This window comes from Bubalus kerabau, chromosome 2 (assembly GCF_029407905.1).
Source record: "Bubalus kerabau isolate K-KA32 ecotype Philippines breed swamp buffalo chromosome 2, PCC_UOA_SB_1v2, whole genome shotgun sequence".
NCBI classification, from domain to species: Eukaryota; Metazoa; Chordata; class Mammalia; order Artiodactyla; family Bovidae; genus Bubalus; species Bubalus kerabau.
This window is the reverse complement of record NC_073625.1, coordinates 20,647,198-20,665,450: the sequence shown is the minus strand read 5'-3', so window position 1 is coordinate 20,665,450 and position 18,253 is coordinate 20,647,198. Positions and strand designations below refer to the sequence as shown.

General features: G+C 47.4%; 1 protein-coding gene and 1 long non-coding RNA gene across 12 annotated transcripts in view; one reads left to right on the top strand and one right to left on the bottom strand.

Annotated features, from left to right (window-relative positions):
• Positions 1-8,840, bottom strand: part of MFHAS1 (multifunctional ROCO family signaling regulator 1) — a 115,110-nt gene extending 106,270 nt beyond the window's left edge. For 2 of the 11 annotated variants that reach the window (XR_008710078.1, XM_055567220.1), the window contains exon 1: positions 5,260-8,840. Coding sequence is in view for 7 of the 11 variants with exons in the window: in XM_055567220.1 (XP_055423195.1) it covers positions 5,260-8,257 (2,998 nt within the window). In the remaining 4 variants the exon portion in view is untranslated. The remainder of the gene's footprint in view (positions 1-5,259) is intronic. The other 9 variants (XM_055567213.1, XM_055567214.1, XR_008710076.1 and 6 more) reach the window with 8 other exon arrangements.
• A 1,130-nt stretch (positions 8,841-9,970) lies between these two features.
• LOC129644625 (uncharacterized) lies at positions 9,971-17,497 on the top strand. Its single transcript, XR_008710892.1, has 3 exons — positions 9,971-10,201; positions 11,527-11,652; positions 15,932-17,497. It is a non-coding gene; the product is annotated as an uncharacterized LOC129644625 (long non-coding RNA).
• The last annotated feature ends 756 nt before the right edge of the window (positions 17,498-18,253 follow it).

Here is an 18,253-nt window from a genome sequence, read left to right as displayed (position 1 = left end):
AAACATGTCATTCACAGTCATAGAGAACGAATATATGGATATCAAGGGGGAAAGGTGGGGAGGAAGGAACTGGGAGACTGGGGTGGACATATATACACTATGATACTGTGTATAAAATAGATAACTAATGAGAACCTACACGATAGCCCAGGGAACTCTACTTAATGTACCGTGGTGGCCCGAATGGGAAAGAAATCCTAATGGGAGAGGATATATGTGTATGCACAGTTGATTCACTTTGTTGTACAGTAGAAATATAACATTTTAAAGCAATACACTTCAGTAAAAAGTAATTAAAAAAAAAAAAAGAGAGACAGGTCATCATATATATTTGGAGGATATCTGAGATGCCTGTCAATCACTCTGGGTTCCCGAGGCCATACAGTCTTGAGGCATAAGCCAGGACGGGAGGGTCAGCTTCATGATTGCTGGAGCAGGACTGGAGAAGGCAGCCAAAATGGGGCCTCCCAGCCCTCCCCTCTAAAGTGAAGGTAGCCAGCTCGAGAGGACGGGAAACCCAACAGCAACCAGCACTGGTTTTGCAATCAGAGCAGCTGAACCAGGGGGAACAGAGGCCTGGCTGAGCCTGCCCCAGGCAGAGCCTGAAACACAAACCACCCTCCTCTCCAGCCCTGGGCTCAGGCAGGCCATGGCTGTAGCAGACAAGAGAGGGCAAGAGATGAGGCCAGCACTGGTCCTCTGCTTAAAAATAAAAAACCCTCCCTGATGGGTGGATGGTCAGATCCTTAACTAAAACTTCCATGGAGAGAAGCAAGTTAGTAGGTGAAATCAACCAGAAATGCTCACTTCAATATCAGCAACCACCCTCCCCCCACCCCCACCCTCACATTCCCTACCCCTAGTACATGGAGCAGAAGCCCCTCACTTCCTCCAGATGCTGAAAAACAACTACTTTCCGAGACAGTCTCCCGCCTGATGCTCAAAACGACCCTGTTAAGTAGACCCTATACATTTTCTAGGTGTCCAGATAAAGTGAATGAGTAAGAACTAAAATAGGTAAGGTTTGGGACATGTACACACTGCTGTATTTAAAATGGATAACCAGCAAGGACCTAGCGTAGAGCACAGGGAACTCTGCTCAATGTTATGTGGCAGCCTGGAGGGGAGGGGAGTTGCGGGAGAATGGATACATGTATATGTATGGCTGAGTCCCTTTGCTGTTCACCTGAAATCATCACAACATTGTTAATTGGCTATAGCCCAATACAAAATAAGTTTAAATAAATTCAGGTTGGATTTCCTGGGGAATAAGATGAACAGGTGGTAGAGGATGCACAAAACATCTGTTAACAAATTAAAAAATACTTTCTCTAGGCACTTCTAAACTGCTTGTGCATAGATGGACTTGAGAGTTGATTCTAGAATTTGAAGGAGAGGCCTTGAATATTTAAAATAATTTGAACACTCCAATGGCCTTTCAAGTCTTTGAATTCTGTTGTGCAGGGAGTTTCTTTCTTCCACCGCAAGATGAAGGTTTTGATTTTTATGTGAAACAAAGTCCAATAGAGTTCAAAGAGGACTCACCACAAAAATAAAAGCTGAGCGGCATCAATATTAATAATGCCAAACTAAAGAGATATTTAATAACCTTTGTAAAATTAAAAACAATGACTAATTCAATCCAAGCAACTAGGTCATGCTCAAATTCCAGTAAATCTAAAAGTGAGATAGAATAAGGCAAGAATTTTGCTTTGCTTCAGTGGTCAAAGTGAAGGGCCCATTCAAGGGCAAGGTCACAATGAGAACATCAGAGGGACAAGTGTGGGGCTGGGGAGGGACGCTGGGACACAGGACAAAGGGAAATGACCACAAGAGTACCACCTGGGAATCTGACAGAGCATCTGAGTATCAAAGGGAGAAAAAACTTCTCATAAAGACCAGTCATCTAGCAGACAGCTCAGAAGTTCTTACAGGAGCCACAGAGCCTCTGGCATGTTTCCTGCTTGGAGAAAACCAGTGAACAAGCTAACCAAAGAGATATTAGGACCTCCACAAACAGCCACAGAACAAGGCAAAACTGAGGGCTTCAGAGAGGTACAGTGTGTAAGAAATTAAACAGGGACAAAGGCACTTGACTAGGGAGAGGCAGCAAGGTGCTGGGCCACCAAGTCAATCAAAGGGATCAAATGTATAAACGATCATCTACCAGTTCTCTGCCTACCGCTTTGGGTGGCTTTCCAATTATTCTTAAGAACAACCTTGAATAATTTGGAGAGTAGGATACTTCAGGCAAAATCATACGTGGCCCAAGTTCAACTCACCAAGATGCGTTCTTCCAATTGCAAAACACACAGCATGCTTTCAAACACTGAAGTGGATAGCAAAGCACTAGAATCTAACATAGGTAAATACCCCACAAGAAGAAACTTACTCTAGGCCAAGAACATTCCACCGAGTTCCCTTGTTAAAGAGGCTGTCAAGGCTGGCAGTCAAGTCAGTATCTGCAGAAGGCAGGTAAGGACTCACACCTGACACGCAAGCTGCATCCTGGGCCTCCTTTCAGTTTGCAAAAGCCTTTCGTCACTCAACCATTTATTGCCAATGAAACAAACAGGTGATTTCTCTAACAATGTGATTAGATCTTTTTAACAACAACTTTTAAAAACTAGCAGCCAGGGGACTAAGGACTTTCCAGAATACTGCCATTTCTTTTGTAAATCAAAATAAGAAAAGAGAAATCTAGCATCATACTTCCCAAGGCCAACTACCTTAGTGCAGCTCAGGCTAGGAAATTCAGTGTCCTATGGACAGAGGCAGAGCAAAAATGGGCTTTTCACACACAAGAAAGAAAAGGTAAGATAATAATGCAACTTTGTTTCTTCTTCATAATATCAAAGGAAACACTGATTAATTTCCTATTTAATCTTAACAGCTTGAAGTTGAAAAAAACTAAAGAGCCAGTGTTTCTTTCACCATTGTATATAAAATTGTTAGTTTACAAGAGAACTTGACACTTCAATAAAATGTAAAACTAAGTAACCAACTTTTTTAACATCTCTAAAAGCCAAATGACTTCTTAAAGAGAGGAAAGGCTAAGGAGAGAGCTTTCAAAGGTTTCTGCTGAGCTACAATATATTTTAATAAACTAGGGACTTGAGCATATTCTTAAATGTATGCATGCCTTCATTAACTGAACACCCAATGTTAGAATTCTGTTCTTATATCACCTTCTAGCTTTTTCTTATTTTAGCTCTTCTAAATCTTTCAGAATTGTGACAAATACTAACAAATGATGGCTATCACAGAAAATGATAAAAGAAGAAAATGCTTTTCCCCCTTGTTTTCTTAATGTAATAAATGTATTATAATCATCCTTTTCCCCACTACTTTGTACTCTCTGCTATGTTTGGAAGAAATATAGTCCTAAACGAAGCAAAAAAGGTAATTTCTTTTTCTGACCATAAATAAGACGGAAAGGTTTAGTCCATATTATAAAAACAGCTGATGATTTTTTCCTACTCAGTATTTAAGATATTCAGACAGTTTTCAACCATTTAATTGCTTTTTACATTGAATCCTCTTTTCCCTACAGATGGATTGTAAACCAGGTGAACCTCCTTTGAAAGACAAAAAGGCAAAACAACAATAGGAGAATGGGGGGGGGGTCCTTTCTGCATCTGGAGGCGAGCTTGTTTGTGGACTTAAAAAATAAAGAGCTGAGGTTAGAAAAAAAAAATCAGCCTCATTGTTTACTCTTCAAAGTTCTTGGAATTCCTCTATACAGATCCTTACTTGTTCAATAATTTCTGTCTTTCCCTTTGTTGTTAATAACATCAGTTTTATTAATGTTCCACCTTTGCATTAACAACTGCCTTTACATAGCTCTTTCAATAATCTGCTCTGTGAATATGTAACCCTTAACCTCCTTCTTCAATTTAGTGGCACAATAAAGAAGTAGTTTGCTTTCATGCATAAAAGACAATGGCAAACATAAAACTGCAGAGGCTACCAAGTCACGAAACTGATGAGACACTAGATAATACAGAGAATGGAGGCTCAACTGACTGGTAACTGGATATGGTAGCTTTTCTCAAGCTGAAGAATTACACTCAGCCTAGATCTAGGGCAACAGGGAGATGCTACCTTCGGAAATATTGGTGTCCAATTCCTTCCCGATACTATCATAAGCAGCATTCAGACTAGGACAAAGATGACTGTGGTATGCAGTCTTCCATTTCATCACCGCCCCAATGTACTCGGGGGGGGGGGGGGGACCGAGGGGAGACACTGGCAATGATGCTATCATTGGGTTTGTCCTTAGGACACTTAGAATGTTGTTAAGCAAGCCAGCACCACAAAAATCAGAGCTGTTAAGAGAAGAATTCCAAATAAATGGACCCATTCCCAGACACTTAGTATACCAATTAACCAGGCTCACAAAATCCCCCTAGTTTTGGAATTCTTCCACTCACCTAAAACATTAGGGGGAAAAAAAAAAAGTCTTCTGGAAAACACTCCCCAAAGAGAGGGGGAAAAAACCCCAAAACTTGTCAATTTCTTATCCATTCCATTTCTTACAAAGCACTTCCATAAAGCTCCACTCTCTAACACTTAACCAAAACCAGGCTTCAAGATGTCGGTAAAGCACAAAATTGCCAGGAAATACCCCCAAAACTCCCCTTAGAGATTTCAGTAATCTCTCTTTCATGCCCCAGAGTGTACTGGGTGAAACAGAGATCCCAGAACTGAGTCACGCCTTACAGACTGACATTTTTGTCTTTACTAATCATCATTCACCCTGATTACAAAACATTCTTCTCTGGAGTTTAAGAAAAAGGTGCAATAATTTCTACATTATGGTCACAGTCTGAACTTAAACAAAAGAATATGATGACAGATATTTCAAATTTGGAGCACCCCTTGGATATGTGTCTAACAAGCATTATAGCCCATGAATCAACATCAGACACCACCCATCTTCTGTGCAACCACATGAAATTTCCTTCCAGGAAAGGCGGGCTGAACTGGGAAGACAGAAAAGGAGATCCAAAATGTTTGGACCAGAATCCACTTCAGAAGTCTTTCTACTAGAAGAGTAGAATCCTAGGGACTGTATTTCATATTGTTCACATACTGACTGCCTCTTTCTGGTCCCCAATCCCCCTCTATTTACTTTGAAAAGCTTTGCTGGGAAGCAGGTGAGATTAAGCAAACAGTCTGACACAGGAGAAACAAACATCTTCCCCAAATGCATATTAAGACACCCCGCAGAAGAACCAGGTCCCTCTGACCTCTTACCTGGGAAAGCGTGTGGATTAGGCGACCCTCTCTTAAGGCACTTAGAACAGAGAATGTGCACGGTGTAGTGCAGTCCAGGCCATTCCTGAAGTAGGACATTCAGTTCCTCTACCAAGGGGGTTATGGCTTGCCATGCCGTCCATATGTTCGGTAAAGATGCGTGGCTGGCAATGGACAGGGTGTCCGGCTGCAGGACCCCCTTGGCAGGTCTGTAGCTCACCACCACCGGGACTTTCCCCCTGTAGGCGAAGATCTGAAGTTTGCCATCCGACCTGTGCACCACGTGGTTGTTGATCTGGACGCTGTAGCGGGCGAACAAGCCGGGTGGAAAGGTGAAGGGGAAACTGTATTCAATCTGCAGCTGCTCAGCCACAAAGGACTGCCCGGCCAGGTTGGTCCCATTAATCCAGGCTTCTGCATGCGGCACCTCGTTCTGCACGTAGCAGGGGAACTTGTACCAGGCCGTGGACCCATTCAGGGGCTTGCCCTTGGCTTTGTTGAGGCAGTAACAGAGTCCCATCTTCTCCAGCAGCTCCAGCAGCAGCTGCAGGTCCTGCTGAGCTTGGACGTGAGGCTTCAGCAGCAACCGGATGACGTGGGCTGGCAGGAGCCCGTGCAGCAGAAAGCCCTCCACGTAGTGATGGAGCTGGGTGGCCCGAAGCGCGTCCTGGCTCGGGGCGGGCGGCGCCATCAGCGGGGAGCTTTCGGCCCGGCCCTCGGCCTCGGCCTCGCCGCTGGTCCCCAGGAGCAGCTTGTGCAGTAGCAAGGAAGGGTCCCTCTGGAAGAAGACGTTGAGGATGTCGATGAGGCGGGAAAGGTTGTGGAAGACGTGCTCCTTGAGGGCCGGGCTGTCCTCGAAGTACAGCAGCTTGCCGCTCTCGTGCAGGTAGGAGAGGGCGCTCTGCAGCCGGTCCTCGGTCAGCCCGGCCTGCAGCCCCAGCCGAGCCGAGTCCCACCAGCTGAGCCAGAGCCGCTGCGCCTGCGGGGGCTGGAAGTGCAGCTCCTCCAGCACCTGCCAGGACCGCGGCAGCACGCGGTGTAAGTTGGGGAAGATTTCACGGTGCTCGGCCACAGAGAGCAGTTTGTCGCGCAGGCGCTGTAACTGGCGCGGGTCCCGGCAGCTGACGGGCAGCACCGGCGAGAGGATCTGCAGCCGGTGGTTGAGCAGGTACTGGAAGTGGGCCTTGCGCCGCCGAAGGTTCTTGTCCGACACCCCGTAGTAGGCTGCGTGAGGGCTGGCGGAGCGGAGCTCAAAGTCCCGGGCCAGCGCCTCGTCCACCACCTGGGCCAGACGGCTCAGTCCCTCGGCGTCGTGCTTCTCCTGCAGGGCGATCTGGCGGTGGATGTCCAGACACTTCTCCTCCAGCTCCTGCTCCCCGCACAGGTCGGCGTGGGTGCCCACGATGCACACCACGGCGTGGGGCACCCGGGCCCCCACCCGATGCAAGAAAGAGCCCACGGTGGTGGGAAAGCGGAGCGGCTCGTAGGTGGCCAAGTTCACCACCAGCACGTACAGGGCCCCTGGGGAGAGAAAGAAGGGCTGGATCACCTCGTAGCGTTCATCCCCGGCTAGGTCATACACGATGAACCGCAGGCCCCGGGACGCATCCGCCGTCCAGCTGGTCACCTCGATGCCCTTGCTGCCGGGAGGAGGTGAAGGCGGGTAGGTCTTCTCCTGGCCCCCTCCTCCAAGCTTCCCCTCCACTCTGTCCTCAGTGAGGCAGTGCCGGAGAAGGGTCTTTCCTGCCGCCTTCTGACCCATCAGAAGCAGTTTGAGGCGCGGCTGGACCGCCGGCTGGGAGTGAGCCAGCTCCTTCTGGTAGGCGGCGATGTACGGGATCCCCTTCATACAGACCTCGTAGGGGGGCTGGATTAGAGGGTTGTCCTTGATCTTCCACAGGCCCACGCGGGAGAGCTGGCCAAAGTTGTCTGGCAGCACGGCGATCTGGTTCCCCTGCAGGACAAGCTCCTCCAGGCCGGTGAGCTCGACGATGGAGTCGGGCAGGTAGCGGATCCGGTTGTTATCCAGCCACAGGGTGAGAAGACGGCCCAGGCCCGAGATCAGGGATGGCACCGAGGTGAGCTGGTTGCGACTAAGGTAGAGCTCCTCCAGGCCAGCCAGAGGCAGCAGGGCGGCCGGGAACTCCTCCAGGAGGTTGGAGGAGAGATTGAGCATTTTGAGTCGCTGCAGGCGGCTGAACTGGGCGGGCAGAGCCCGAAGCCCGTTGTTGTCCAGCATGAGGCTCTCCAGGCTGGCCAGCTCGCAGAAACCGCTCGGCAGGGTGCCAAGCTCAGCCCCACTCAGCCAGAGGATCTTGAGGGCACGCAGGGCACTGATATCCTCGGGGAGGCCCCGCAGCCGGTTGCTGGACACGTCCAGCTCCTCCAGGGCCACCAGCTGCAGCAGCTGCCGGGGAAAAGCCGTGAGCTGGTTATGGTCCACGTCGAGGGTGCGCAGGCGAGAGAGGCCGGCGAGGGAGTCGGGCAGGTGCGCCAGCCGGTTGAAGCTGACGTCCAGCTCTTCCAGATGGACCAGCGCACCCAGCTGGGCTGGCAGGGCAGGGAGCTGGTTGTGGCTAAGGTTGAGCTTCCGCAGCTCGCGCAGGGCGCCCACCGCCTCGGCGCCCAGGACGCTCAGCCGGTTATGGCTCACGTCCAGCTCCGTGAGGTGGTGTCCCAGCTCGGCCACTGCCGGAGGCAGCTGGGCAAAGCGGTTCCGACGCAGGACCAGGACGCGGAGGCTGCCCAGCGCCGAGCCCAGCCCGTCGGGCACCTCCTCCAGGCCGTTGTTCCCCAGGTTCAGCACCTCAATGTCCCCGATGTTGGCCGGGAGCACGAGCTGGGGGGCGTCAGGGGAGTCGAGCTGGTCGGTTCCCGGGCAGCCCCCGGCCGAGCTGAGGGTGAGCTGGCGCAGGTTGCTCCGCAGCTTCCTGGCGCGCAGGGCGGCGTCCCGCCACAGCCTCACCGTCTTCAGGTTCCCGCTGTCCGTCCCTGCCATGGCGGGGCCCCGGGCCGACACCCTCGCGCGGGAGCCCGCAGCTACATGCCGCGCTGCGCCCCGGCGGGCGCCAGTCTCCGGGGCCCTTTCGCTCCCGTTCCTCCCTTCCCACCGGCCCTCGGCAGCCCGCGGCGGCGGGTCCTAGCGCAGCCAGCGGCCGGGTGCCCGCAGCTGGGGGGCGGCGGCGACGCGAGCAGCTCCGTTGGGCGCCGGGCGCACGGCGCGGGGAGAGGCGGCGGCAGGCGGGGAGCGCAGCTCGCATTCTCCGGGCTCCCGGGCCAGGGGCGCGCCGGGGCAGCAGGGCCGCCGCCCGCCCGCCGCGCCGCGGAGGATGCCTGCCGCTCCTCCTCCCACTCCGCCCGCCTCCGGCGCCTCGGGGCCGACTGCCGCCCCGCTACCCTCGCCGCCGCGGCCCCGCGGCCCGCAGCATCGTAGCCTGCGCGAGCTCCACGAGGACGGTGGCGCCCGGCTCCGCCGCGGGCATCATGCGGGCGCAGGGCCGGGCCGCCGCCGTCGCCGCCTCTCCGCTTCCCTGGGCTCGGGCGGGAGCGCGAGCCGCGTCCCCAGCACGGGGAGGGCGAGATCGGGAAGCAGCAGCGCCGCCCGGCGGAGCGGCCCCACGTGACCGGCGGAGGCGCCGCGTGTTCCCGGCACCGCCCCGGGGGCGGTGGCCACGGACCGGCGCCGGGTGCGGGCTGGGGGCGCGTCGCCGGTGCAGGCCAGCAGCGTGCACAGCGCTGGGCGGGAGGTGCCCCGGGTGGGGCCCGTCCCCGCTCCAGATCCGGATCCCGGGGTGCTCCAGCTTGGGTTCGCCTGCGTCTGGCTCTTTGTTGGCCCTGCACCTCTAAGGATATCTTACTCTTTTTCCCTCGCGCGTCGAATCCCTGGCCTCCCTTACTCATCCCTCATCTCCCTTACCTCTTCCACTCATCCTACATCCACACCCTAGTAGAACTGGCCCATGGAGGGCCCTGGGATTCATTATAGGAGGTTAAAAAGAGAGTGTGACTAAACAAAAGAAGGAGAAAAGCAGGCAACCATTCATTCACTTGGTAAATATTTATTGAGGCCCTATTTTGTGCCAGATCAACAGAGACAGACGTTCTCCACTCCCCTGGGGGAGGCTCTGAGCTGGATCCCCGCTGGCCTAATTGGAGGGTGAAGCAAGGGGTGCCACGCATTGTTTTGTCCAGGGTATTCTATTCATCCTCCCAACAGCCAAGTACAGAACAAATACTGTATCTCAACTATACAGTACTCCTTATGCTGTAGGTTCAAGAAAATGAAAGCTGTTTCAAGCAAAATCTGCAGCCCAGTGCTCAACTTGAAGATTTATTTAAGTGAGGCAGTTTCTTTGAGATCACATCTATACTAAGTGAATAATTTCTTCAGAATTTACCCAAACCTTGAAATCTATCAGGCCCGCGAATGCCACCTCCATTACTGCCCCCAGCTTAGCTAATAATAAAGCAAAGAGTTTTCAGAGATGCAAAACCAAATTTCATTGGTTAATTGCACCAGTTAACAGTCATGGCTCTCCTCTACACATGACATTGCTGTTATCTGGAGACCCAGATTCGGTGCAGGTATTTGAGTAGTAATCATCTGTCTCTTCAAAGAGAGTGACTGAACATCTGAAACTGGAAATCTATCCCCAAGAGGGTTAACAAGCCTGGGGTGGTACAGTCTGTAACTGAAGGATGCTCCCAGAGCCAGGTGGATCCCAGAGGCCCCAAGTACCTTAACAGGATGCAAGTGAGCTGTGTTCACCCTGCAGGGCTTCCTGGAAGACCGAATTGCTCAAGAATTCCTCATACCCTCCCGACCGCCCCGGAGGAGGAAAATTCGAGATCACCTAGGCCAACCCTTCTGTTCACAGAGATGCAAACAGGCCCAAGTAAAGCAATCTCTCAATTGGCCAGCCGTGTAAAAGGGAAAAGCCAGGTGTGCTAACTCCCTTTGTGGGGTTATTCCCCTGAGTGTATCACCTTCAAGGTATTCTTAGGGCTTTCCTGATGGCTCAGTTGGTAAAGAGACCTGGGTTCAATCCCTGGGTTGGGAATATCCCCTGGAAAAGCGAACAGCTACCCATTCTAGTATTTGGCCTGGAGAATTCCATGGAGTGAATAGTCAAGGGGGTCTTGTGGGGTTATTCCCCAGAGTGTATTACCTTCAAGGTATTCTTAAGTCAGACCCAATTTCTCTGGGCTTTATCTCCTGCGGAAGATGAACTGGAGAAGGCATCAGCTTCCTGCCCAACTTGGGGTAAACTGAAGTGTTTTGGGTGTGATAATAACCCAGGCTAAACTGCTCCCTTTTAGAAAGCATCAGAATATTACACTTCCATCTCAAATGTCTTTGAGAACTCTGTTTTTCCTTTGCCAGGAGATAATATGTAATTTGCTTTATCTGACAAAAGTGGATAGAACCAGAGAATACCCTGTCTGGGGCCTCTCACTGGAGCACCACAGCCTTGTGTGGATGAGTTTTCTCAATGGAACATTCCTTCTGGGCCCTTCAGCCTGCTTGAGCTGTTGCATTCAATACTGTGGGGAGCCTTACTGTAAAGTCTCGTCCATGAGTTCTTTGAAAGTCAAATCAGGAGAATGCAATGATCAAATATAACTGGAAAAAAAGTAGTGTGTCTAGTATAGTTATTAAACTCGGGCAAGAAGGATCCTGGCCTTGGCACACAAGCTGGTCCTCCTCTTGTGACGTTCTACCACCTGCTGTAAAGTTTCTGATGGGCCCAGGGGTTGATGAACATGGTCCATCGGCCTTCTAGAACACACTTGATATGAAGGACCCTGAATGCCCAGTGCAAACACCCTGAAGCCTGCTTGGAGAAGGCAGGCAATATTTCACAGTCATTCAGGAGTTGTTGATGTGCACATCCTCACGGTGTGGATGGAGCTTGATTGTCCTTGAGCCCAAAGGGCCCTCACTGTGTTGGGTAGAGCCCAGGTTATGAGAGAAGGTGGTGGGTGTCCCACGTTTGTTGGCCTGAGGTAGCTCGTTTAAGATTAGGTGTTATGTAGATGGGCCTCTATTGGTACTTTTGCCCCAGACTCTGCCAATACTAGGTGGCCCTGCATGTGTTGGATTTTCCTAAAAGTTGAGAACAATCTCTGCTTGGAGAAAAGCAACTTTGATTACTTGAAGTTTTCTTGCCTTGGATATTTACCCAATGTCATGGCCTGAAGCTATCAACTTTCTAAAGCCTTGACATTTATCCTGTCTTTCTTATTCTGACACTGTTTTCATTTTAGCTGCTGCCATATGCCTGCAACTGGCTTGCCCTGAGTCCAGACCCTCTGCGAGGGCACAAGTCATTTAAAAGTACGGGAGACCACATGTGAAGAGGAAGAGTCTTGAGCTGGGCCTTAAAAGATATGGTAAGCCAGAAGGGAGGACCCTGGACACATGGGCCAGAATCTTCCGTTAAAATATTTGTCAGTAATGATCTGAATGGCCCAGGCATCAGGGGTCCTCTCCTCTTGGTAGCAACAAGCTCAAAGTAAGCTTACCATCCCTGGTTTCTTTTGTGCTGTCTTTGACACACTTTCCTCCATCTTGACAGATTTTTTCTTGACTGTCAAACCCCCCAGCTACTGGCTCCTCGGTTTACTTCCTTTCCCTGTCACATATCTTACCAAAGGGTTCCCCGGCTGTCTGCAGCCCCTCCCCTGGTCCCTCCTTGGGCCCAGTCACCTGGCTCCCATCACCACCTGTCTGCAGCTCTGCTCTCTGGACAGTCACCTCCCCTTTCCTTTCCTTGACTTCCCATCGCTGAAGGTGTTAAGCAGTTTCCTTTGGAAACTCCTTTCTTCTGTAGGATATTTGGTGTCGTGTTAAGGTTTGGATTTCCAAAAGAATGCCCTAAAGGCTAATTATTTCCTTTTAGGAAAAAAAAGTTTGCCATTAGAGTAAGTGCTACCAAATGAACCTCTATAACTGCATGGACAACTGTCCAGGATTCACCTATATATGGAGAGCTTCCTCGGCAAGTAGTCATTAGGGTTTTTATGGAGTTTTTTTTTATATTATTTTATTTATATTAAAGATGCATACTTTGGAAAAAATCATCTAAGTACCCTTTGCACTGAATTTTAACTTCACCAACCACAACTGAGGTCTTTATTTTAGGGTGACCAAATGTCCCAGGGTGCACAAGACTGAGGGGTGTTCCAGGACAGGAGATGTTTTATGCCTAAAACCAGGGCAATCCTAGGGAACTAGTATAGTTACTGAACCTACTTCATCTTTATCTTGCTCTCCCTTTACCTTTTAAGAGTTCAGAAAACGCAGCTTAACAGAAATGCAGGATTTTACTTGCTTCAGCTATTTTAGACGTTCAAAATAGTTCTGATTTATTTACTTCTGTATTTACTTAGCATGACCTCGTTTTATTGCACTTCATTGTGCATTGCAGATACTGCATTTTTTACAAATTGAAGATTTGTGGCATCCTTGCCTTGAGCACCGTTTTTCCTACAGCGTTTGTTCACTTCATGTCTCCGAGTCACTGTCTGGCAATCCATGCACTATTCCAGACTTCATTATTATTATATTTGTTATGGTGATCAGCAATGCTTGATGTTACTCTTGTAACAGGGCAAGTACTCATATAAGATGGTAAACGTAATAAATGTGCATATTTTGAGTGTTCCAATGACCAGCTCTTTCCCCATCTCCCTCCTCCTCCTCAGGCCTCCCTGAAACACAATAATATTGAAATTATTATCCAATAGCTTTACAATGGCCTCAAAGTGTTAAGTGAAAGGAAGAGTCAACTGATTTGGCAACCTTCACTGTTGTCTTATTTTAAGAAATTGTCACAGCCACCCCACCACCCTGATTAGTCAGCAGCCATCAACATCAGGGCAAGACCCTCCATCAGCAAAAAGATTATGACTTGCTGAAGGCTTGGATGATGGTTAGCATTTTTTTAACAATAAAGTACTTTTTTAATTAAGGTATGAGAACGTACTGTATAGCACAGGGAACTTTACTCCATGCCCTATGGCAACCTAAATGGGAAGAAAATCTAAAAAAGAGGGGATATATATAGGTATATGGCTTTCCTGATGGCTCAACAGTAAAGAATCCACCTGCAATGCAGGAGATGTGAGTCCGATCCCCGGGTCAGGAAGACCCCCTGGAGGAGGAAATGACAACTTTCTCCAGTATTCTTGCCTGGAAAATTCTATGGACAGAGAAGCCTGGCGGTCTGTAGTCCATAGAGTTGCAAAGAGTCAGATGCGACTGAGCACACACACATAATGTATGTGTATAACTGGTTCACTTTGCTGTACAGCAGAAACTAACACCACATTGTAAAGCACCCATACTCCAATAAAAATTAGTTTACAAAAAGACTAGAATACCTTGGTGCTTTATCAAAAAAGAAAAATATTTCAGTGCTAGAACAAAATCATACTCCCTAAAAAGTTATTTCAGTCCCAAGTGGCCACCGATGGTTTTCATACCATATAGTACATTGTCTTCCCACCAAAGCTGCCTGATTTCCTTCAACACAATGAGTTCCTTGTGCATTGTCTGAATGCTGTCTGGATTTAATATATTTCCCAGCAGTGTAATAAGTATAATTTACCTCACTTCCTATTTAGTCTAAATTCACCAATGAACACCTACACAGCCCATTCACTTGAACCATTATTTCTGACATAAATTACATTTTCCTTGTACAGGAGAAGAAGAGATCTGTATACTATTTGTAGACATAATGCTATTGCACACTTAATAGACTACAGTATAGTGGAAACATAACTCTCATATCCACGGTGAAACCAAAATGTGTGTGACATTTGCTTTACTGCTGTGGTCGGGAACTGAACCCACTGCAGCTCTGAGGCAGGCCTGTAAATGCTTATTAACTCATCAGAAAAGACATTCATGGGCTTGAGGTTCTAACTATATTAGGACTATCAAACATACCTATCTAGTCTCAAAAGGAAATGCGGCTACTCCTTAAGACTTCAGTGTAAATGAGACCCAAGGATGGGCAATGAGGGGATTTAACTTAGTTGTCTCCTTGAAGTCTGGAGGGCCCCAGTACATGCTGTCTTTATCATGCCAAGAGGGAAAGGGCTTCCCACATTTCTCCTTTCCTACAATTTAGATCCACTGAATATTTTGCTTTAAATAAACAATAACAAAAATGCTGTCTCCTATCTGGTTAAAGGTCATAAGGGAAAATCCACTTCCATGATTTTCATCAGACTATATCCTTCCTGGGACTTCCCAGTGGCTCATCCATAAAGAATCCACCTACAATGCAAGAGATACAGGTTCCATCCCTGGGTCAGGAAGATCCCCTGGAGGAGGAAATGGCAACCCACTCTGGAATTCTTGCCTGGGAAATCCCATGGACAGAGGAGCCTCTGGGCTACAGTCCATGGGATTGCAAAAGTCAGACATGACTTTATACCCTTCTTGTCTTAGTTTTGTTAGAGGAAGAAATCAAGGGAGAAAAACAGAGAGGACAAAGGAAGGGATGCCTCTGTAAAAGGTTTTAGGCTTATCCCAAAGAAGAGGCTAGAAATCAAGCCTTAAGAACCAATGTGGGTCAGTTCAGGAAGTGGATCTTCGAGGAGGTGTCGATTAACTCTTTACTGGGCACAACTAACTGGCGTATCTGAGAATCATCACTGGTAATAATAGCTAACATGGAGTCAGGATTTTCTACGTACACAGGCACTGTGCTATATGTGTTTCACATAGTATTTCATTTAACCTTCACAACAGCCTTGAACAGCAGGTCCCATCATCATCCTCATTTTATGAGGACATTTTAGATGGACAGAATTAATGAGTGGCAAAATCGAGACTCAAAACAAGGCAGAGTCCAAAGCTCATGTTTATTCGCTGTTCTGTTTCTTAGGGGGTTGGGCAGGGGGATGCGTCTTAGTTCACCATCAGCAGACAGTGTATTTAAAGCTGCAGAGAGTGGTACCAGCTGGAGAGCAGGCCTGACACTTCATCCTCAGTAGAAACTGAACTTTGCTCTTACAATATTGAAGAAAGTCATATTGGGCAACCCAAAGCTCTAAACAAACAGTATTCCCAAACTACAAGAACTGGATTGAACATCTGTTATTCAGTGTTACAGCATCTCTACAGAATCTCTACACCATCTGTAGTTAAGTTGTGTTTGATTTGTTTGCTTTTTGTTTTAGAGAGAAAGGATTTAATATAAATGTCCATTAAATCTATATGTCAATTAGAGGGCATTTCAGATTCTGTCTTTTAAGAAGAGCATTAAAAGAAAGAAAGAAAACGATGGAAACCTGAATTATCAAGCTAAGATTAGATCAAAGAATCTGACATTTTTGTTTGGGTGGGAAAAAAAATCAAACTTTCCTCACCCCCTCTCCCCCGCTTTCCCCATATTTAATAAATCTGCCTTGGACTCTCCATCTGATTTGTATGCAAGCCAGTTTATATCAGCAATGACTAGGAAGTCTGAGAATGGTCATTTAACTACCAACAGGGAACATAAAAAATGTGTTCAAGACACTGTCTCCCCCAGAGAGGAAAAGAAAAATTATATCAATATGGGTGTTGTTTTTTCTTTCCCTTGCTCTCCAGAAAACAAATTTATCTTGGAATAGGCAGCATTAAATTTAACATCAGATCTCTTTGTGTTTCCAGGTCAAGTGGGAACACATATGCTGCCTACTGAGGAAAATAAACTGCAATGTATTTTTAGCATCCGTTGGAAGACTTTCAGCTGAAGATCATCTGCAGGATCTAGGCAATTTCACTGAAAGTCAAAGGATTTGCAGCAATGTTACCTAGAATTCCAGAACTTGCCCCAGGGGTCTGTAAATAGCATTCTCCCCAAACCCATCACACTACCCCCAATCCTGGTGCAAACATCCTCTTTATGAGAAAATGGAGGAAAATCATTCCAGTGAAGGATAAATGAAAAACATCTGTGAAGTAGTTATGACAAATGAAACTAACCATAGCTCACTTGGCACTTTGAGCACCAGATGGGGAGGATGGGGAGCAGAGAGTTTGTTCCCCCCAAATTTAGTGCCTCAGGTGGAAGGTAAGCCATGGACAGGGGGCCACCATACGGTGTGCCTTCGTGAAAGGTGGAACAGTGCACCACCCTGCTAGACCTAGGAGAACCATGTGGTTTCAGCTTCTGGTCCCTGCCTCCAAGGGTGGTGTGTGCAGTGCACAAGCTGCATAGCCCTGGCAGTGGAGTCTTAGTTACTGGTCTGAAATGTTTGTTCGTGAGATTCAGTGACAGAGACAAATGGTTTCAGATCATCCTTCTCTCTGCACAGTTTTGCAAAGTATTTCCCATTTAAAAAACAAATTTAGTTAACTACTGGCTTTTAAATAAATGACATCTGGGATGTTGCTTCTTCCTTGAGAAACATATTTCTAAAATAGAAACAAAGTCTACCATGACATAGAAGAAATAAAGTCTACCATAACACATAACATAAAGCACAGCATAGCATCACAAATCTGAAGTCCTCAAAGAACTGTAATTTTGATGATCATTATAATAAAAGTAATAGTGAAGAGAGATAGTTAAGGACAGGGAAGTCTGCATGCTGCAGTCCATGGGGTCACAAAGAGTCAGACATGACTTAGCTACTACACAACAACATAATAAATTCATGTATTTATTAAAAGACAAGGAAGCCAAAGTCACCATTTATATTCTTCCTGATACTTTATTACTCTTGCATTCTAAAAAAAGTTTCTATTTACTCTTCTGTAGAACAATAAAACATGACTCCCTACCTGCTCCACTTCATAACATGAAATGGTGACATAACTTGGAAAAATGGTGCACAAACAATAGGGATGATAGCACGTCATGATACAAGCATCATGGTCAGTCATAACTTCATTATTAATTCAACACATACTTATGTAAGACTGTGCAGTGTGCCTGGATACAAGATAATTTGAGGAGGCTTCTGTCTCTGTTGTCTTTGTCAAGGTATAAAAATAAAGCATTGTCTACTGCTGATTAAGACAGTCTTCAAAAGCCAAGGACCTCTCATCAGTTACAAAGATATTGTTTATTTCAAAATTTTCAGAGCAGATTTGATGAAAGTCTAGCAGATGCCTCAATTTCGTTCCTTTGTCCTTGCACCACAATGGCTCTTCAGAGACAAAAGAAGGAGAAAGTCACTCAGTTGTGCCTGACTCTTTGCAACCCCATGGACTATACAGTCCATGGAATTATCCAGGCCAGAATATTGGAGTGGGTAGCCTTTCCCTTCTCCAAGGGATCTTCCCAACCCAAGTCTCCTGCATTGCAGGTGGATTCTTTACCAGCTCAGCCACAAGGGATGGTCTTGCGGTTCTTGAAGGCTGTTACATTAACATGTACTTTACATTTTCAAAATGAAGAGTATTAAGTTTATATATTAGGAGTTTGGGTAATGTTCTAGTGCAGAATATTAAATTTATTCTTTTTTTCTTACTTTGGTGTTTTAAAAATAAATTTTTGTTTAAAAAAGTTTAACATGATGTACAAATTAAATGACATTGTGCCCCAAAGTAAACCAATTAGATTACTGGAGCTTTATCATACCCATTGAGCTTTGTAGGGGAGGAAAAACAATTTCTCCTCTACTTCTGTGTTCTTAGCTAAAACCCTGTAATAAAAGACAGATTAATAAGAGAAAAGCAAACAGAAGTTTATTAACACATATGCCTCATGTATACATGGGAGAGGTCTTCCCTGGTAGCTCAGACAGCAAAGAATCCACCTGCAATGTGGGAGACCTGGGTTCGATCCCTGGGTTGGGAAGATCCCCTGGAGGAGGGCATGGCAACCCACTCCGGTATTCTTGCCCGGAGAACCCCCACGCACAGAGGAGCCCTCAGGCTATCATCCATGGGGTCGCAGAGTTGAACACGATGGAGTGACTAAGCACATGCACGCATACATGGGAGAAACCCAAGGGAAAAGGAGTCATTCAAAACGGTGACTTT